We start from the raw sequence: 21,848 nt of genomic DNA on the forward strand, positions 1-21,848 counted from the left end.
GTTTTGTTTTATTCTTTAAAATAAAAAAAATTTTTAGAAGAAAGGAATAAACAAGTTAAGAACAGCTGTAGTTTGTCAGTTTAGAAAAATGGAAAAATTCCTTGGAAGATACAATCTATCAAAGCACATTCAGAACAAAGCATATGACAAGAACAGTCCTAAATCAATTTTAAAAACCATAAACTTTCTCCCCAGATTGCAGGTTTGGTTGCCTTCACTGGTGAATTCTAGCAAACATTTAAAAAAAAAAAAAAAAAGCACAGGGATTTAGCTCAGTGGCATAAATGCCTGCCTTGCAACCGAGCGGTCATGAGTACAATCCCCTGGACAAGAAAAAGAAAAAGAAATAGGGCTAGGGGTGCAGCTCAGTGGTAGAATGCCCGCCTAACATACAAAAGGCCTTGAATTCCAATCTCAACACCATCAAAAAAGGAATAAAAAGAAAAAAATAGTATCTTTGCAGACCTCTCCAAATAAAAAAAAGACACTTCCTCTCTCACTTCATTCATCTGGATTTGAGTCACATGGTCAATCAAATTCTATCAAAACCAGGTGAATGAAGAAAGGATGGTTAACAAGTACAGGAATGAGGCAGACAGGAAGAAAAACTTGTAATGTTCTGTAGCACAGTAGGGTAACTAGCAGCGACAATGATGTATCAAAATAGTAGAAGTTGGGGCTGGGGATTTAGCTCAGCGGCATAAGTGCCTGCCTTGCAAGCAGGCAGTCGTGAGTTCGATCCCTGGTACTGATAAAAACAAAAAAGACCAAAAAAAAAAAGTAGAAGTTTCAGTGTTCCCAACAGGAACATTGTCCTGGTCTTAAACTTGCAACAATCCTCCTGCCTCAGCCTCCGAGTGCTGGAATTACAGGCGTGAGTCACCATGCCTGGCCTATGAATTGAGTTTCAATGTTCAATTTCAATGTACAAAGCAGTTTTCAATGTTCCCAAAAGGAAGCACTGATCAATGTCAGAGGTGATACATATGCCAATTATGTGAACTTGATCATTATGTAACTGTATGTACATATTGCAATTTTACACTATATCATATAGATATGTACAATTAACTACCTGTCAATTCAAGATAAAAATATTTCATAAGAAAACTAAAAGCAATATTGCTCATAAACATAGATGAAAAATCTTTAATATAGTTTTAACAACTAAATTCAGCATTGTATTTCAAAAAGATATTGCTTAAAGACCAAGAGGGTAACTACCAGCGACAATGATGTATCAAAATAGTAGAAGTTGGGGCTGGGGATTTAGCTCAGCGGCATAAGTGCCTGCCTTGCAAGCAGGCAGTTGTGAGTTCGATCCCTGGTACCGGAAAAAAGAAAAAAAAAAAAAAAAGACAAATACTAATAACATTAAAAAGCCAGGAATGATAGCACATTGTACAATCCTAGCTATTCAAGTGGCTGCAGTGGGAGGATCACAGGCTCAAGGCCAATCTGGGCAATTTAGTAAGACCCTACCTTAAAATAAAATAAAAAAGGCTGGGTATGTAGCTCTGTGGAAGAGCACTTATCTAACACGTGTGAGGCTCTATGTTCAAGGCCCAGTACTGCAAAAACTAAAAAGCATCCAAAACATAAAAACTGCCAGGCATGGCAGTACACACCTGTAATCCCAGCACTCGGGACACTGCTGTGAATTCAAGGCCAGCCTGGGCTACAAAGTGAGTTTGAGGCCAGCCTGGACTGCACAAATGAGACCACATCTCAAAAAGACAAAACAAACATAAAAACCAAGAATTTAGGAAGACAAATATACAACAAATATCTTAACATATGAGTGGCACCTCACTTCACGAACTAAATTCTTTCCATGATTCTAGTCACAAATGAATTGGATGGGAACTAAATGAAATTCAGTGGTTAGGATCAATATTGACCTCTATGGGAAATCTGATTTGGTTCTCATTCAGTTCAGTTTCCAACCAGAATCATAGAAAGAATATTCCTAACTGAAGTACTACCATAAAACAATGTACATATGTTGTTTGTTTTGTTTTGCGTTTTTGAGACAGAGTCTCTTGCTGTACAGTTCAGGGTGGTCTTGAACTTATTACATAGACCTGGTTGGCCTTGAATTCACAGCAATCATCCCACCACAGCCACTGGTTGCTGCAGGGATTAAAAGTGCACACCACAGAGCCTGGCCCATATGTTTGACACGTGCATTAAAACTACAAGATATTACCAGGGGAATTTTGTAGCAATTTAAGCTAATTTTGAAAGTCACACAGAAATATAGAAGACTGAACAATCTTGAAGAACAAAGTTGGAAGGCACACACTGTAAGACTAGAAGGTTACTACAAAGCACTGGTAATCAACACTACGTAGTACTGCTATACAGTCAGATATGAATAAGATCCATACATAGATTCACACATACAAAGTCATCTGTTTTCTGACAGAGGAATCAATGCCACTCAGTGTGGCAAGAACAGAAAAATATGGTGCTGGGAAAACTAGATACCTACATGGGGGAAAACAAAACTTTGATCCATACATTTTATCATACATGAGAATTAACTCAAAAGGAATCACAGATCTAAATATAAAAGCTCAAACAGGCTCTGGGGACATAGCTCAGAAGCATAGTGCCTGCCTGACAAGCATGAGGCTCTAAGTTCGATTCCTGGTACAAAAAAAAAGCCAACTGGATTTAAAAAAAGAGAGAGAAAAAGGAAAAGAAAAAAAGTGTTTATTTTCCTGTATCTTAAGGAAAGGCAGAGACTATCTCTATTTTGCAACTAATGAAACTCCATGATCTAAGTGAGTTTCAGGGGAAACAAAACAAGACTGAATGCTACACAGTCTACTGGGAAATAAGTGCCACCTCAGAGAACAGGGACCTGTGCCTCAAGCTCCTAGAAGGGAGCTCACTGAAATTGGAAGAGCGTGGAATACAACTGGAAAGTGCCTGCAGCCTTCCGTAGCCATCTGCCTGTCATTCAAACACCAGAATGAAACCTGCTAACAATCTCCTCCACCTAACAGTGTATGCTGTGTTTATCTCCTGCTGTTGGCAGGGCCTGCTTGAAAGGCTGGAAGGCAGCTCTGTCAGTCTGCCGGCTCCTGAAAGCGGGAGCAAGTACTTGGGACTCATTAGAGCCAGCATGATGTGCAGAGCGGTCAGTCTCATTCCAGCTGAATTAGTTTTTCCAGTATTTGTTCCCTGTCAATCCGCGCCAGCAGCCAAAAGAAAAGTGAGAGAAGGAAAAGGCGCAGGCATACATACACAAAGAGGGAAAAAAGAGACATTTACTACCATCCACTTATACAGGTGTTTGTAACATTTCAAATAAATACAATGCTGAGCTTTGGTAGTTGGTATTTACAAGGTAAAATCATTTCAGAACTTAACAGCCTCCACCCACCAGCCTATACTGACACGCATGTAGTTCTGATCTGCTATTCTACCCTTCATTCCCACTGAGGATGAAATCACCTTGCTTTGAAATGTTAAGGGGGAAAGTGACGTTTGATGGCTCACTAGTAACAGCCACAGAACATATTTATGGGTATTTGACTTATAGCTATGACCTTGCTTCACCACCTAAACGCCATTTAAAAATGTGCTAGAAAATTGTAGGCAAGCATGGCGGCTTATAATCCCAGACCATAATCCCAGGTAATCCCAGCACTCAAAACTGAGGCAGGAGGATTGCTGTGAGGACAGCCTAGGCTACATAGTGAGACCCTGTTTCAAAAACAATAAATAGGGCCGGAGATTCAGCTCAGGGGCATAAGCGCCTGCCTTGCAAGTGCGTGGGTTCAATGCCTTGTACAAAAAAAAAAAAAAAAAAAAAACTTAAAAATAAATAAATAAATAAATTATTCCAAGTATGTGTGGTTTGCAGAGATTTTCCACTGTAATAAACAAGTTGGTCAGTGCAAGATGCAGTGCATGAGACAGGCAAGGCTGCCCAGCACGTCTCTGCGAGCTGCCTTTCCATGGATGGTATGTGGCAGCACTCCCAATTTTTTTTTTAATCATATCTGTTAAAAATGTGAAATCATTGGCCCTGAATAAAGGCCAGCAGCCTCCTGCCGCTGTTGGTTTCAAGCAGGAGCCTAAAGAGATGTCTTTCTATGGTCTGTTGGCCATTGCAGAACTTGGCAGTGAAATGGTCAATTCATTATAAAGAAACAGCTTGAAGCAACCCTCCCCCTGCCACACACACACACACACACACACACACACACACACACACGCACGCGCACGCACACACGCACCGTGAGCAGCTATGAGCATGGCAGGCTGCAGTGGCCCAGGACAGGAGCCACTGGCGTTTACTGGGACCCGAGCCATGCTGGGACCTGGAGAGCTGGGAAATCAAGCAACCCCTCCCCGCCGCCTGTTTTGTTGTTTTGTTGAACTTCAATGTACATGAAGGTATGAACAGCTATTTTGAAGAGAACGAGAGACTCTACAACAGCCATTAGTGACTTCCCTATTGTCTGGTTTTGAAGACCTAAATCGCTTTCCTTTTTCTGTTCGGATCAGTTTTATAATATGTTGTTCTGTATGAATTCTCTGTATGCAAAAATATGGACAACTATTTGGAAGAAAACAAGAGACATATGACAGTGAAGATCTCAGGTCATCTAGCTTCGAAATTTATCTCTCTTACATTGCTTTCTTATATCCTATTTTGTTGTGTTTAATTTTACCTCCTTTAAAATAATAATATTTTTTAAAAAACATGAAAGAAGACTTCTAGAACTGCTTCACAAAGTGACAAGAATAATGGGATAATGTGTATGAAAGGGGGACAGTTTTGAGGGAGGTTAATGGAAATGTGTCTTTCACTGTAATACATTTTTTGCAGCAGGGCTGTTAGTGGGAATCAAACTTAGGACCTAACACTTGCCAGGCAGGCGCTGTGCCACTGAGCTATATCTCCAGCCTCCAATAAATTATTTAAATTTAAACATTCATCATGTATTTCTTTTTGCCACATATTTTAATCACCCCTTGTACTGCAATGGGTACAGAAGCATCCACTATTTGCATATCTTAGCACATCTGCAAGGTGGAATACACTCAGCCACTAAGAAGAACAAACTACCGATACATCCAGCCTATGTGGCTCTCAAAGGCACTACACTAAGTAAAAGAAGCCGGTTTCACAGGCATGGTGGTACACTAGCAGGAAGCTGAGGCAGGAGGACCAACACAAGTTTCAAGGCCAGCCTGAGCTATATAATGAGATTCTGTCTCAAACTAGACAAAACAAAACAAGTCAGTCTCAAAAGGTTAGCTAGTACATGAGTCCATGTATATGTAATTCTCAGAAAGACAAAACTATGGGGAAGAAGAGAACACTGACTGCACTGGGCTAGGGGTAGGGAAAGGAACCTTGAAAGTGAAATTGTTCTGGATTCTGATCATGTGGTAGTTACAGAAGTGTACATGCGTATTAGAACTCATGGAAATACACTCCCAAAAGGTCAATTAGTTGTATTTTTATTGTTTCTGCAGGTCTGTACTTCCTACATTTTCTTTCTCTAGATGCTTTGTTTTCTCCCCTGAGGTAAGGTTTGCCTGTATAGTTAAAGCTGTCCTCAAACTCACTATGTAGTCCAGGCTGGCCTGAAGCTTGACGTGATCTTCCTGCCTCAGCCTCCCTAAGTGCTACGATTACACACATGTGTCACTATATCTGGCTCCTACATTTTCTATAATAAACATCACATCTATCAAATTTTTACATCAACAAGTTTTCTTTGTAATCAAGTGGAATTATATACAAAAGAAGTTTCAAAACTTGTTTTCTAATCTGGATTATCTGCTATTATCACAGTGCTTCCTTATTATACAAGCCTGCCATTTCAGTTCATCCCTTTTTTTTTTTTTTTTTTTTTTCCCAAAACTTGTATTGAAACCTTTTTTTTTTTTTGTCTTTTTTTTTTTTTGTCTTTTTCCTTTTTATCGGTACTGGGGATCGAACTCATGACTGCCTGCTTGCAAGGCAGGCGCTTATGCCACTGAGCTAAATCCCCAGCCCCCCCCCTTTTTTTTTAAGAGTAGGAATTTATTGAAAGGAAGAAAAGCTTCTGTCTCTCTTAGAGGACCCACAAAGTGGGTGACCTGCTGAGTTCATCTCTTAATCCCAGTCCTAACGCATGCACACCATGACAGAATATCCACAGGGGGTGGCATCCCACTAACACGGCCACCAAGAGGAATGGAAGATCGTGAGTATGACAGCAAACCCCTGCATCTCTCCACTTTAAGGATAATGTGTACGCTGTCTGTCGGTCTGTCTGTCTAACACACGGAAATGCAGGGGTGCTTTTCTTCAGTTCAGAACTATACGCAGCCACCTAAAGCCACGATGGGAAAAGGGCTTGTATCTTCCTCCTGGCTGAATGGCAGACACTTCTGTGCTTTTCAATATTTGACTCTTTAAACTTTCTGCTTTGTTGGCAGCTTACCGCAGAGCACTTTGCAAGTACTTCCTCCTGGAACTTCAGAAAGCCTTCCTGAACCTCGACCTCATTGAGGAAAAATGCAAGGAAGTGAGTGAAGGGTTGCTTTCTTCTAAAAGTGTCCAAGAGTACATCAATCCGAGTTCGGGCTGAAATTACACCATTTCGATGCTGGCCAGTGATGACTGCAAACAAAGAAAAGAGGCTTAACATGTTGCTATGGAAATGTTTGCCAGAGCCCTACAATTTTCAACACAGAATTGTCATGTGATCCAGCAGTTCCGCTCCAAGGATCCAAAGTAAGTAATCTGCCATGGGCCCTTGAGAGCTGAGATAGGAGGATCACCATGAGTTAGAGGCAAGAATGACTGAACTGTGGGCCAAAAGTGCATAGGCTCTATGGAGAGTGAATGGTGAAAATATGGGGCAAAGGCACAGAGTTAAAGTTCAAGGCAAAGAGCACCCAGGCTCTAGGAGAATAATTAAACTGTGGAGCAAAAAGCACCCAGGCCGTGGGAGAAACAGGTGGTTCCAATAAGAGGCTCAGATGGATGTGCAGTCCACTGCCGGAGGGGGACCCCCAGACCCGGCCTCTCTGTGTGAGTCAGTGCCATCCCAGACTGCGGAGGGAGAGAACCAGGCCTCACCAGGAAGCAATCCCTGCCTGGAAACTGTATCATTTTCATTGTTTTGTTAGGTTCGGTTTTATTCTCTTTTGTTTTGTTTGTGTTAAATCTGATGGCAGGAGCATCTATTTGAAAAATAGCAAGACATTTTATGGCAGGCATTTTGGGTTTACTCTAGGCTTGTTTTGAAGTCCTTTATTGCATGCACTGTTTTGGCTTTATTGTTTCGATTCTATTCTGTTCTATTCAATTTTTACTATGCTCAAAGGTATCTACAACTATTTTGAATGCAACAAAAGGCATTATGGTAACTATGGTTAGTTTTGTAAGGTTTTGAAGTCCTGTATCACTTATACTGGTTTATTTTGCTTGGTTTTATTGTTTTATTTTCCTTGGTTTTATCTTCTTTAAAATAAAAAATTAAATTTTAAAAAAGATCTGATGACACTAGGGATATAGCTCAGTGGCACAGTGCCTGCCTGGCAAGCACAAGGTCATAAGTTCGATTCCTGGTACCAAAAAGAAAAACAAAAAATTCCACAGCTGCTGCTGGGCCTGGTGGCACACAACTGTAATCCCAACACTCAGGAGGCTGAGGCAAGAAAATCACTGTGAGTCAGAGGCTGGTTTAGGCTATACAGTGAGTTTGAGGGCAGCCTAAATTCCATATTAAGACCCTGTCTTAGAAAAAAACAAAACAAAAACAAAACCCACAGTTACAAATACCTGACAGGACAGAATTTATGTGGCATGTATCTAAGGACTACGACAGAAAACCTGCAGAAAGAAAATAATGAAAGGCATTTTACTTTTTCTCTCTTGTAGTGCTGGAGTGGGACCCCAGGGTTCTACAAACTGGGCAAGTATCCTACCCTGGAGCTGCAGCCCAGCCCCAGGTTCAATTTTTCAAAAATTCCTAACTGCAATGATACAGTCCTTTTAAAAATTCCTTCTGACCTCCCATTGACTGAGCCTTCAAAACAGACAAGAGTGGGTGGTTCTTCAGAGGACAATTCCAATCCACTAGGTGACCTCCTCCTCCAGTTTCTCTGACATAGGGCAAAATGAAAAAACTAAACAACAACAAAACCCACGCTGACACAACTGTAGTCTTGATTTCACATCACATATAATCAAACAATATATTTCCAGATATTTTATTCCCTAGAAGCCTTATCTTCTTGCTTTTCAAGTAAATTAGTTCTGCCAAATTCGTGCTTTTTTTTTTTTTTTTTTTTTTTTTTTGAGATAAGAGTCTCACTTTGAGGTACGGGCTGGATTTGAACTCACTACATACCCAGGCTGGTCTCAAACTCACAGTAATCCTCCTGCCTCGTCTCCCCAGTGCTGGGATTACAAGTGTGCACCACATGTCTGGCTTAGTTCTGCTAAATTCTTGCTCCTCCCTGGTTCCCTCCTCCCCAGTATTCAGGATTGAGCTCAGGGCTTTCACAATGAGTTGTATCTATATCCCTAGTTGTCTTTTTTCTTTTTTGTTTGTTTGTTCTTGAGATAGGGTCTCCCTTAAGTTTGCTCCACTGCCCACCTGGGCTCAAACTTGCAATCTTTCTGCCTCAGCCTTGAAGGAACACAGTCACTGGCATCCTGCTCTGAGCAGAGACTGCTTTAAACCTCTTCCCCTGCTATTCTTGCACCTGCTGAAAATGTCTAATTAAGGGTTGATAAGGCCCAGTGAGCACAGCCACAACCCATAACTCGCATCATTATTGAGCCCTGTGCCTGACAAGCAGCAGCAACACCCTAAGCTTTGGCGGGCCTCTTCCCAGGCAGGGAGCCACACTGCTTCTCACTGACTCCGCCCCTTCAGAGCCCACTGTGACCTCTTCCTTTCACAGCATGCCCGCATCCCACCCCATCCCCCTGACCCTGTAAAAGATCTCAGAGCCTGCAGAGAGCACCCGGTCTGGTCTCCAGGGCTGGAACAGTCCCTCTCAGGTTTGATCTGAAATAAACCTGTCCTGTGGAGCTCAGACCTCTGTTTTCCTTTTTCCTAACAAACTTCCCAGAGTGCTGGGACTAAGGGCATGTGCCGCCATATATGACTTTTAACTTAAATCTTAAAGCTTAAGAAAAATCTCAAGATTTGGATTTAAAACTCTAATGAACCAAATATTATTTTACTTCTAAAATGATGCTAAGGGCTGGGGATACAGCTCAGTGGTAGAGCATTAGCCTGGTATACACGAGGCCCTGAGTTTGATCCCCAGCAGAAATAAAACAGAACAAAATAATGCTAAAAGTTCTTATATAGAAGAGTTTAATGAACTTGCCAAAGGCCAGGGAAGCTCTAGCACTGAGCTGTCCAATGTGGGGCCGAAATGAAGTAAAATTGGGGCTGGGGATTTACTTCAGTGGCGTAAGCACCTGCCTGGCAAGCACAAGGTTGTAAGTTCGATCCCTAGTATTCCCTCCAAAGTATATAAATAAATAAATGAAGTAAAATCAAACAAAACTAAAACTTCAGCTTCTCTGTAACACTGGCCATATCCTAGAGTCATAGTTACACACGGCTTCCATGAGAGCTATGGGACGTTCTGGGCATCACAGAAAGTTCTTTTGGACAGCTCTGTTCTCATGTCAAGGGTTACTTACTTATAATGGTGGTTATTCATATAAGCATGAAATAAAGAGTACTTGTACCAGAGCCAAGTTAAACTTCTCATCCATTAAAAAAAAAGCACATGTAATTTTTTTTGCCAAAACATAGGTGTGTTGATGGACCACCGGTGGATGGGCACAGTCATACATGCCCAGCACCTACCCAGCTAGGAAGAAAGTTGAGGCAGAAGGAACCCTCGAGCCCAGGAGTTTGACACCAGCCTGGGCAATGCCACAAGACCCCATCTCAAAAAAAAAAAAAAAAAAAAAAGAGGAGGAAGCGAGGAGGAGGGGGCAGAGAAGGAGAAGGAAAAAAATAAATTATAGGAAGCTGCCGCTTTGAAGTCCTATCATTTTAGAATGTTTTAGGAATTTTGTCCCCACAGCATCCCTCGTTATTGCAAAACTTAAGCCTGTGTCTTTGAGTCACAGTAAAACCTGGTTCCAGACATTCTGTGTCTTGATTTGTACCACCAAACTGTCCTTCCTCAACTGAGCAGTTATTTGAATCAGATTATGTTATTGTTCTTATCATTATTTAATCGTATCATTTTATCTTATGTAATCTCATATTAATCAACATTTTCTTGCTGGTCTAACACAGCAGTAAAATCTTAGTGAACGCATATCAAAGGACTGAACACTGCTTCACATTTCCTGCTCTAATTGAGTTTTTTACATAAACAGCATTTGAAGTTACCAAGGCATAAAGAAATCTAATGCACAAGAAAATCTGGAATTTCATTCCATCAATACGTGGTCAAGTCAAGTACTCAGCCCAGTCAAAATCAAGGCCCAGATACAAAGTCAGGGGCAGGTGTGTACATCTGTGTTCACCTAGGAGCTTAACATCTGTGCCACAGTGTTGTACACATCTGTAGTTCCAGCATTCTGGGAGGCTGAAGCAGTAAGATTCGAAGTGCAAGTCCAGACTGGCAACTTAGAGACTTAACAAGACCTTGTCTCAAAAAATAAAAAGGGCGAGGCTGGGGATTTAGCTCAGCAGTATAAGCGCCTGCATTTTAAGCAGGTAGTCATGAGTTCGTTCCCTGGTACCAATAAAAATAATTAGAAAAATAGATAAATAAATAAAAAGGGCTGGGGATGTATCTCAGTGGAAAAGTCCTGGGTTCAATCCTAGTACTAAAAAAAAAGCCAATAGCTACTGAGTTTCAGAAAATAAAGTCATTAAATGACAACTGAGTTATCCCGCTCCATTCACATGTAAACATAACATATATAGACTGATTCTCACCAATTTCTCCATCTTGTCCAGGTTTAGGAATGGTAATAGAAGTTTTGGTCTCCATCTCTATTTTCTTTCTGGTATCCCCTCTCTTTCCAACTATATGCCTATAAATATGAAGAATAGTTAGTTAGTGGGAAGTTAAATCAAATTATTCCAAAACAAGGAATTCCATCATATTTAAATCCTTTGTAGTCAGAGATACTTCATTCCACAAAAGTGCTTCAGAAGTTCATTATTGGTAGAGACAATTATACCTATCTAGCTTTATAGAACACACTGCATTATACTCACTGGCAAAATGACACCCACATAGACTGACCAGGACCACGCTCTGTGTGTTTCTCAAACTCGAATTCAAAATCTGGGTCTATAGGGCAGTGAGGACATCTGGCACACTCTCACAGAGCACTTTCAGCAACTGCAGGCTATAGTCTGAGGCAGGAGAACCTGGTACATTTCAAGAACAACTTAACTATATTATGAGTTCATCCTAAGAGAATTATCCTTGATTGATTTAGGGTAAGCAGCTAACAGAGAGCAGAGCTCATCGTTCAGGACAAATTCAAAAGCAGAGAGTAAATCCTCAAGGTGAATTCTACACACACACTGTTCGGAGCAGATTTCACCTAAATATACACATTTTCAGGTTCCAGAGAAAAACCAGAAGATCTGATTCATAGTAATGACTGGCTGGAGCCAACCCAAATGTACTCAAGGATGCGACAGGAGCTCACCACAATCCTTCCTGCTATCTTACATCTACCCCACTTCATTTATTAACTCATGCAGCTTAGCTGTCTGGGCCCCCTAGTATACATAATTGTGACACTGCAGTCATCTTCTGGAACCCACAGGAATTACATATGTCAAAGTGAGTAAGTCTAAGAAGCACTAAGAGACCATCAGAAGAATATAAAGTTAAGAAATTCCTGTCATCAACATTATTTCAACTACGATTTCAATTATATACCGATTACCATGGGTGATTATGTCTAAAACTATTCTTCTATCGGGTGGGGGCGCTGGAGGTTGAACCTGGGGTCTTATACATGCCAAGCATGCACTTAGCTACAAAATCCTTATTCACTAGCTTTCATACAGAATAACCAAGCCTAACTACTTCCATTAAAATCTACTGGAATGAGCCACGTTTTTAAAAAGTTATGTTTTAGGCTGGCAGTGAGGCCTTGGATTCCATCCCATGCACAACAAAAAACAAAACAGGGCTGGAAATGGTGGCACAAACCCGTGATCCTAGCACTCGGGAGGCTGGGGCAGAAGATCACCTCGAGTTTGAGGTGTGCCTGGGCCACACAGTAAGTTCAAGGCCAGCCTGAACTACAAAGCAGTAATTTAGCACATATAGAATTGCAAATATCAGCAAGTTAGAATCAGACATCTAATTCTCAAAAACAACAAAACTGCCTGCTGGCAAGTGTGAGGTAATGAGTTTGATTCCCGGCACCCTCCAAAAAAAACTTCTAAAAACTATATTTAGGAGCCGGGGATTTAGCTCAGTGGCGTAAGTGCCTGCCTGGCAAGCGTGAGGTTGTGAGTTCGATCCCTGGTACAAAAAAAAAAAAAAAAAAAAAAAACTATGTTTAGGAGAGGATTACAACTCTGCAATTCCACATGGTTTTCCTCTGTGTTGAGCTAGACAGTATACAACACCAAATCCATCAGGCCTTTGTCTCCCAGGCCTTGGCAATTAAGAGTGCTTTGAATCAGGCTCCTGCTTACTGGTACATAGCTGGTGGACAAGCCCATCACAGACAATAGCTCAAAGTGTTATTCATGGTCTCAGCTTCAGCAATGAGGCCCAAGAGGTTTTAGACTTAAACAAACCTCTGGCAAGTCATCTAGCCACTGCAGGCCTATTTCCTCACTTGTGCTTAACATGCACAAGGCCTGGGTTCACTCCCTGCCACCAAAATGATAATGATGATGAAGAGGAGAAGGGTAGAGGAGGGGAAAATAAAATCTATGGATCACAAAGCTATGGCAAGGATTAAATATGATCATATATGAAAGAGCTTCCCAGGGACTGGCCGAAGCATCAGCTATTCCATGCTGTCCTTGGTGAGCCCAGGGTAAAAGTACAGCCAGCCTCAAAAGCTGTTCATGTGAAGTCTAAAATTCTAGCTGCACTGAGACAGGCAAACAGTGAAAGGGAAATTCCTTGGCTAAACATGTATGGAAATTCCCACCCATCCAGTGCTTCCCTACATCAGCCACACAATGTAGCAACTCAGAAGACTGCAAAAATTTACAATGCCCAGGTTCTGCCTTCAGACTTCCTGATTTCATTAGTCTGGAGTGCACACAGACATTGGGATTTTTTTTTTTAAAGCTCCCAGGTGGAATACCAGGATGGCTGAAGGGTCTAAGGCACCAGATTCAAAATGTGTACTTTGCCAGTGGGCATTAGCCAGGTATGGTAGTGCATGCCTGTAATTCCACCACTCTGGAGGCTGAGGCAGGAAGATCCCTCCAAATTCAAGGCCAGTCTGGGATACAACAGTGAGTTTAAATCCTGCCTGAGCTACATAGTGAGTCATTCTCTCAAAAAATATATATATATATTCAGAAGAAATCATGCTAGTAAATATTGTCTACTAATTAGAATTCAGCAGAGCCAATATCTAATCTAACATGCAAGTTGTCTGGTACATAATGAATATTTAGCACATATAGAATTAGAAGTATCAGCAAGTTAGAATCAGACATCTAAGGAATTTTTACACACTTAACAGTAGCCAATATATAAATTAACACATGTTACACTGATCTTTTTTAAAGAAACTGGGCCATGACTTTCTAAAACTATGCTCCTTATGGGAAAATGTCACCAGAGCCTGAAAGGAAAGTGTGCCATCAGACTGGCTCTCATCTCCCATTTGCTCCCATTCCAGGACAAATTTCACCCCTAAAGGTATTTCAGAAAGTTCTCAGGGTTAATGAAAATGAAACTATTTGGGGCTGGGGATTTAGCTCAGTGGCATAAGCGCCTGCCTACAAGCAGGCAGTCGTGAGTTCGATCCCTGGTACCGATAAAAACGAAAAAGACAAAAAAAAAATGTTTAAAAAGAAAAAAAAAAAAAAGAAAGAAAATGAAACTATTTGCCTGGTGGAACTTAAACGTGTATGATTTCATATTCATCGATTTCCCTCCCAGAATAAGTAATTCATCCTTTGTAACACAGAGACACAATCATATAATTAATTTGTGGACTTCCAGGACCAGTTTATTTTTAGAACTACAAGCCCCAGAGAGGCTAGTTACCCACTGTCTTAGTCATTCTCTTTGTTGCTAAGACACAATACCCAATACAACTTAAAGGAAGAGAGATCTATTTTGGCTCACATTTTAGAAGTACTGGCCATTGCATGGTTGGCAAATGGTGCTAGGGCCTGGTGGAGAGAAGCTGCCCATCTCATGGCACTCGGGAAGCAGAGAGTGAGGGGAGCCAGGGAAGGAGAGACACTCTCAGGCCACGCCCTCAATGAGCCACTTATTCTGATCAGGCCCCATTTCCCAACATCACATTTATTCCCAAAGCCAATCACTTCCTCAAACCCCACGTGTGATTCCTGAGGCTTTGGGGGGTCATCTAGATATAAACCATAGCAGCCACACAAACTGACTAGTCTATGAGCAATCGGCAGGGGACAGAATGTGGGCAGGCAGGCACACAAGCAACATATAAAGATGAGTCTGGGAAAGCATACTAGTCGTTGATAAGCATGAGGGATTGATAGGGCTGGGGACACAGCTCAGTGGTAGAGTGCTTGCCTAGCACGTAAGATTCCACCCCAGCACCACAGGGGAGAAAAGTGATTAGAAGAAGTGGAACAGACATGCTCCCACTTTCAAATATCTTCCCACCTAGTGGAGAAGACAACAAACGCCACACAGATAAAAATACGCAAGGACTATGATACATGCCACAAAGGCAAAGCAGAGGCGCTGCTATGGCATCTATCCAGACGTCACCCAGAGCCGCACACACTCAGAGGTGGGTGTTCTGGAAGGTGGCCAACAGCCTCGAGGTTGAGGGGAATGTGGAGGCTGGTCACTATGGGTGGCCAGAAGGGGGCTCTCTTCCCTGACCCCCCTCCCCTACTTCCTGCCAGTCTGGACTTGGCAGCTTCTCCTGCACTTGGCCCCTTCCCCCCACAAAACACACCTTTCCTCCTCTCAGTGTGTGTGATGGGTATTGTCTCTCAGCAAGGAGACGGTGACCAGGACAGCTGCTATGGAAACAAAGAGCAAGGGCCTGGCTTGGCAGGGATGCCTGGGGTCAAAGCAGGGGCTCCTGGGAGGGAGGAAGCAGCTGAGAAAGAGAAAACACTACACTGTGGCAGCAGGAACAGCATAGGCAAGCTTTAGGGTGGGAAGGAGCGCAGCGGATTTGGGGAACTAAGGAACCTCGAGGGCCAGGCCAGGGATAGAGGGGTGTGGTGTAAAACTGAAAAGCGCAGGGCCAGCAAAGTCACGCCCCAGCCAGTGGCCATAGCCCTGCTGGACGGCGATTCCTCTTCCCCTGAGCCCTCCCACACAGGGCACAAGCGTGGCAAAACAGTCGGATTTCCTTTTTCTTTTTTTTCCACCTTTTTTTTTTTTTTTTTTGGTCTTTTTCACTTTTATTGGTACCAGGGATCAAACTCAAACTCACGACCGCCTGCTTGCAAGGCAGGTGCTTATGCCCCTGAGCTAAATCCCCAGCCCCCGGATTTCTTTTTTAAAAGGCCACTATAGGGTTAGGGATTTAGCTCAGCAGGCATAAGTGCCTGCCTTGCAAGTGCGCAGTGGTGAGTTCGATCCCGTTACACACACACAAAAAAAAGGCTACTGCACCCTGCAACTGATAAAGTGACTGGAAAAGCAAAAGAAACATGGACAGTAAGTGGCCACTTGAAGTCCTCGAAGGAAAGGCGAAGGGTGTAGTACATTTTAAATGACAGATGCAAAGGACGTTGGAGAGGCTGCACCGAGACCTCGGCAGCACTTGTGGAGTGACGACAGGAACCTGGAACTGTGCTTTGACATTTTGGGACATAAAACATGTTATAGGGGAAGCGGAGCACAGTCTGCCGGGCCAGCCGCGTGCCCTGGCTGGCCTGCGGGCACACTCACTTGTAGAGCAGGCTGGGGGCACTCACTGTGGACCGGAAGCCCTGCGGGGTCTGCTCCACCTCGTAGGCATCACAGGGCTCATCAGCGCCCTCCATGGAGTCTGCGCAGAAACAGCAGAAACAAATCGCAGCACCTCAGCAATGGGCCCCTGCCTCGGGATGCAGCCTTCTCCCTGCGTCAGCTTGCTGGGCTTCAAAGTCCCAGCAGCCCCGAAAAGGACAACATCCCCACCACAGCCACTGCCCGCTACTCCAGTGCTCCTGACCCACCCTGGGCCTGGGGATCACTCCCCAGCACCACCAGAAAAGTAAAAGCATAAAACATCCCCCCAAATAATGACTATTCCAAATTTTTCAGACTTGAAACCTTGGGAAAGCAGGATACACATTCTAGTATTTAACTGTTTTCTCTTAGAAAGCTAAGCCACAATAAAAACTTTTTCTACTTATTTATTTTTTGCAGTACTGAGGGTTGGACCCAGAGCTGTCATACTGAACTACATTCCCAGTCCTTTCTTTACTTTTTTTATTTTATTTTTGTCTTTTTGAGACAGAGTTTCACTGTGTAGTTCAGGCTGGCCTTGAACTCACTTTGTAGTCCAGGCTGGTCTCAAATTGTCAGAGATACTCCTGCCACAACCTGAGTGCTGGGATTATAGGCATGTTCCATCACACCCAGCTTTTTTTTATTTTGAGACAAGACCCCACTAAATCACTAAATTATTCAGGCTGCAATCTGGCCTCAGCTTCCCAGGGTGCTGGGATTTTTACTATTTACTTTTTTGAGTTATAAGTCACCAAACATAAAATTTGCTCTTTTGAAGTATACAATTCATATTCAAAAGGAAAAGGGAACTAGGGAAGGAAAGGGGAAAAAGAAGGAAGGGAAGAAAAAGAAAGGAAAGAAGTATAAATGGAAACAAGGCTTTGTAAATAAGGAGAAGAGAGGTTGAGGGGAGGGGAATGGGAAAAAAAGAAGTACAAAGATATAAGGTACAGGTATAAATTTCCTATGATGAATGCAATCAATATATATTTCTAAATGGTACCAATAAGCTTAATTTTAAAAAGATAATAAAGTATACAATTCAGCTGGGCATAGTGGCACATGCCTATAATTCCAGAGCTCAGGAGGATTGCTACAGGTTTGAGGCCAGCCTGGACGACAGAGTGAATTCAAAACCAGCCAGAAACACACAGGGAAATCCTGTCTCAAAAACAAAGAAAAAGGGCTGGGGATTTAGCTCAGTGGCATAAGTGCTTGCCTTACAAGCCTGTGGTCATGAGTTCGATGCCTGGTACCGGTAAAAATACAAAAAAAAAAAAAAAAAAAGACACAAAGAAAAAAAGCCAGGTGTATGTTGGCACAGGTCTGTAATCCTAGCACTCAGCAGGCTGAGGAAGGAGGATTATCATGAGTTCAAGGCCAGTTTGAGCTACATAGCAAGACCCTGTCTTAACAAAGAAAGAAATCAGTAATAAAGAAAGACAATTCAGTAGCTTTTAATACTAGGACACAAAATTTCTTCAGCAAATGCGATAGGAGTGATACTGGAAGAATCTACTCCATGGAACAGAGACAGAGAAAAGAGGCGGGGAATGAAACTCAAGGTTCAAGGCCGACGAGAAAGAAGGGGAAGGTCAGAGGGCAAACTGACTCCCAAGGCTTAGGGAACTTTGGAAAGGCTTAAAACCACAAAGGAAAGTCACAGCCTGCCAGGCCCTGCTCACACACCAACCCACACCCAAAGTAATCACCCTGAAAATACTTATAACCCATCTCAACTATTTGGTTTCTTTCTTTTTTTGTTGTTTATTTCTTAGAATTATCATATATCATAATAAAGTTGGTTGTAGTTTTTGGAACTCTCAATCTATGACTGAAAAAAATAATAGAGTAACAACAGCTAACATTATTAGACGATGATTTTAATTTTTTTATACATGTCCTTTTATTTGACTTTGAACTCGCCATGTAGCCCAGGCTGGCCTCAATTTGATAATTAATATATATTACTTCACAGATGAAGGTAGTTCATTTTGTCACAGAATAGTAGTGGTTAATACTAATAGCTACTTGAGGAATCCGCTCGCCTCCCTGGTAAGCAGCCATGAGCCTCCAGGCACTTGGACTGAGAACCTAACATCCCTCCCACACCCGCCGTTAGCAAATGGAAGACAGAAGCCTGAGCATCTCTTGAGATTTCCTTCTACCATCTCTTTGAAGGCAGATATTGTTATCACTGTTTTGCTTTGGTTTGATTAACTGTATTGCTCTATTCAATACTCTGTTTTAATAGGTTTTATGATGTTCTGTATTTGGTTTGATTTTTCTATACCTGATTAAAAAGACCACTATTGTAAAGATAGTGAGATACACTATAGTACCTATTACTGTTATCCTGTTACCCTGCTGTGAAGTTCTGTACCAATTTCACTGCATTGTCTCGATTGGCTTTGTTCTGTCTTGTTCTGTTGTATTTTACTACCTTCAAAAAAATTACTAAGAGCTAGTTAAAATTACCTCTTGTGGTCAGGCATGGTGGCACATGCCTATAATCCCAGCACTCTGAAGGCTGAGGCAGGAAGATCACAAGTCTGAGCCTGGACAAATTAGCAATTTAAGGAAACCATCTCAAAATTCAAACTGAAAAAGGGCTGAGGATGCAGTTCACGGAAAGGCCGTGGGTTTAATTTCCAACACAGCAAACAAAAACAACAAAAAAGAAACCCTTTGTCACATTTCAAGAGAGGACTTGTTTTATTTTATTGTTTCTTTGTTTGTTTTTTGCTTTTTTTAGTTTTCTGAGACAGGATCTCCCTATGAATTTCAGGCAGGCCTTGAACTCACTATGTAGCCCAGGCTGGGCTCAAACCAACAGTGATCCTCCTGCCTCAGTCTCGCCAGTTGCTGAGATTATAGGCATGTACCACCTCACCCAGCCATTTAAATCTCTATACAAAGATAAAACCTGATTTACACACTGCAACCAAGAATGTGTCAGACTAAGTCGTTATTACCCTTGAAAATATACATCATGAGAAATATCCATACAATGAAAAAAAGAAAAAAGTAATACAGTGAAAGGAAACAATTGTCCCTACAATACAGAGGATGTTTTATTTCTGGGTTTTTTTTTTTTTTTTTGGTCTTTTTCCTTTTTATCGGTACCAGAGATCGAACTCACGACTGCCTGCTTATAAGACAGGCGGTTATGCCGCTGAACTAAATCCCCAGCCCCTGGATGTTTTATTTCTAATCTGACCAAAGACTCCAGGATTACCTTGATAGAAATCCTCTTCATCTTCTTCATGTTGGTAGGTTTTTTCTTGGATAGGGTTCTTCCTATAATTTCTGCCATCAATTGTTATAATCTGTGGCCGCAGAACTTCCATTTCACTTTCTCCTAGTGAAGTCCCAAAAAAAAAATATTAGTCTCTTACCCATATTTAATCAGAAATAAAAATTCTATACATGGGATCTTTTGTGGGCCTGAAAAGACAGAACCAGGCATCAGTTTACAGTATTCCCTAAGCAAAAGGACTTTTCCAGCAGATTTGCTTGGGAAGTCAACTGCCATATTTCCCACCACACTACTGCATCCTGGCTGTGAAGGCAGAAAAATTCAGACTCTCACCCCAGAGAAAGCGATGAAAAGACCTCTATATACAACCCACCCCCGAGAGTGAAAGAAAAGGGAGGTGTCTTTGTTACTTTAATGTTAAAAGGTATAAACTGCAACCTTCAACATTCGCCTAAGCGCTTGTGGCATGGTCATTACAACAAAGGATACACCATACACTTATCTGTGAGGTAGGAAAGAGAAACCTAAGTACTTTTACAGGCACAAGAAATATATACCTAACAACCAGATCCAGTCACTTGTCAAAATACAACTTTTAACTAACGTGGTTTTCAGGCCAACAAACTGTGGAGAGTAGTAGTCCAATTTCTACAGGTCACTCAGTTTAGTCCATCAGTAATTTAGGAGAAGTGAAGGCGGTAGCTAAGTGGTAAAGCCTGGGAAAAGACCTGGTGTCTACCCCCTAGCACCACAAAATGATACTGTAATGATAATATCTTAGGAAATAATTTACAGACTAGTTATGGTTAAATTCTTACATTGCTCCCACCACACAAACAAGGTGTGATCCAAAGTACCATTAATATTTAAAAATCTATCACAGGAAGCCATACTAAGGCAGAATGATCCCTTTGAATAGCCAATCTGGGCTACACAGTGAACTGAAGCCCACCCAACCTGCCTGAAATACATAGCAAGACTCTGCCTCAGAAAAAAAGAAAAAAAACTTCCTACAGTAAAAGACACAATGCCATTAATCTCCCTCAAAAAACCTCAACCTCGCTTCAAACATGTACCCTATACTGTAGTGGGTTTTGTGTTTTTGAGACATGGTCTTACCAGTCCAGGCTAATCTTGACTGTGTAGCCCAGAATGGCCTCACACTTGCAGCAATCTTCCTGTCTCTACCTCCCAAGTACTCTTCTAGGATTACAAGTATGTGTCAGCCAGCCAGCCTTCAGTTCTTATCATTTTTTTTTCTCTTTTTGAGACAGGGTCTCTCTATGCAATTCAATTGGTCTTGAGCTCACTTTGTAACCCAGGCTAGTCTTGAACTTGCAATGATCCTCCTGCAATCCTCCTGCCTCAGTCTCCCAAGTGCTGGAATTACAGGTGTGTGCCACCACACTCAGCTCTTGCCACTTTTTGAAGCAGTTCTTTAAGTCCTCTCTTGTTTTTGTTACTTGGAGTCAAATTCAGGACCTTGTTCTTACCAGGAAGGCCCTGTGCAACTGAGCTATACCCCCAACCCCTTGTTTTTGTTTTCAGGGATTTTCTGGGGTTTGGGGGCGTTTTGTTTTGTTCTGTTTTTGAAAGTCTATGCGGTTCAAGGTGGCTTTGAGCTATGTAACCCAGGCAGACCTCAAAAGCAGTGACCCTCTCCTGCCTTGGGCTTCCAAGTGCTGGGATGCTAGCAATGTTTTTATTTCACAGAATTTGGCGAAAATTGTTTCACTCTTTTTGGGACATCAAGATAGCTGCGAAAAGACACCAAAGAGGACTTCCAGAACTGCTTCAGATTAAGCATGTTTAGAGGAATTAATGAGACCGGTCTTTTACTGTAATACACTTTTTTACTTTTCATTTAAACAGTCGTATTTCTCACATCTCGAGGTCTTGGATAGTCTTGAACCCCCAAATACTTAAGGGTTCCAAAGAAAACAGATCAACCCCTACTAAATACACTAAGGCTCAGTTCAATTCTCAGCAAGGCTCTATAATTGATAGTTTTTCTGCTTACAGAACCAGGTTTCTTGTTTTGAGAAATAACAAAGTAAACCTACTTGAAGAGAGGACTTAATTAGCGAGTCTAATAACATTACCCGCTACTCTATTCCCCAAACTTTCCCCCGTCCCTCCCAAGAAAGTTCCCCACAAAGCTACCCTTGAATGTTAAGGCTGAGTTTTCAGACCAGAAGTTCTAGAGGGAAAGATTGTGTTAAGTCATCTACCTTTCTTGCTCAGGGATAGACCGAGACTGCTCAGAAAAAAATTGTCAATCTAATCCTTCTTCAAGGAGATTTGAGGATAGAAGTATTTTTCTGCATATCGTAAAGGACGCTTAAACCGTAAACAGAAACAAGAACGCCACTACGGCAAAAGGGAGGACAAGACTCTGCTGCTCCACGTAAACCAAAGCAAGACGCGCAAAAAACAAACCCGGAAGTGCACTCCGGAAGTT

The 21,848-nt window shown here is 42.0% G+C and overlaps 1 protein-coding gene and 1 non-coding gene across 4 annotated transcripts in view; one reads left to right on the forward strand and one right to left on the reverse strand.

Annotated features, from left to right (window-relative positions):
- Ascc1 (activating signal cointegrator 1 complex subunit 1) overlaps window positions 1–21,848 on the reverse strand; it is a 128,857-nt gene that overhangs the window by 106,645 nt on the left and 364 nt on the right. For 2 of the 3 annotated variants that reach the window (XR_010044004.1, XM_063238644.1), the window contains exons 2-5: window positions 19,367–19,489; window positions 16,084–16,183; window positions 10,953–11,050; window positions 6,459–6,637 (exon numbers count right to left, since the gene is read on the reverse strand). Coding sequence is in view for 2 of the 3 variants with exons in the window: in XM_063238644.1 (XP_063094714.1) it covers window positions 6,459–6,637; window positions 10,953–11,050; window positions 16,084–16,183; window positions 19,367–19,478 (489 nt within the window). In the remaining variant the exon portion in view is untranslated. Of the gene's footprint in view, window positions 1–6,458; window positions 6,638–10,952; window positions 11,051–16,083; window positions 16,184–19,366; window positions 19,490–21,618; window positions 21,826–21,848 lie in introns of those variants that run through there. The other variant, XM_063238645.1, reaches the window with a different exon arrangement.
- LOC111758037 (small nucleolar RNA SNORA2/SNORA34 family) lies at window positions 4,037–4,172 on the forward strand. The gene has a single exon (XR_002792278.1). It is a non-coding gene; the product is annotated as a small nucleolar RNA SNORA2/SNORA34 family (small nucleolar RNA).

Source organism: Cavia porcellus, unplaced genomic scaffold (assembly GCF_034190915.1).
Source record: "Cavia porcellus strain 051 isolate PalLab524CR breed Dunkin Hartley unplaced genomic scaffold, mCavPor4.1 scaffold_28, whole genome shotgun sequence".
Lineage (NCBI taxonomy): Eukaryota > Metazoa > Chordata > Mammalia > Rodentia > Caviidae > Cavia > Cavia porcellus.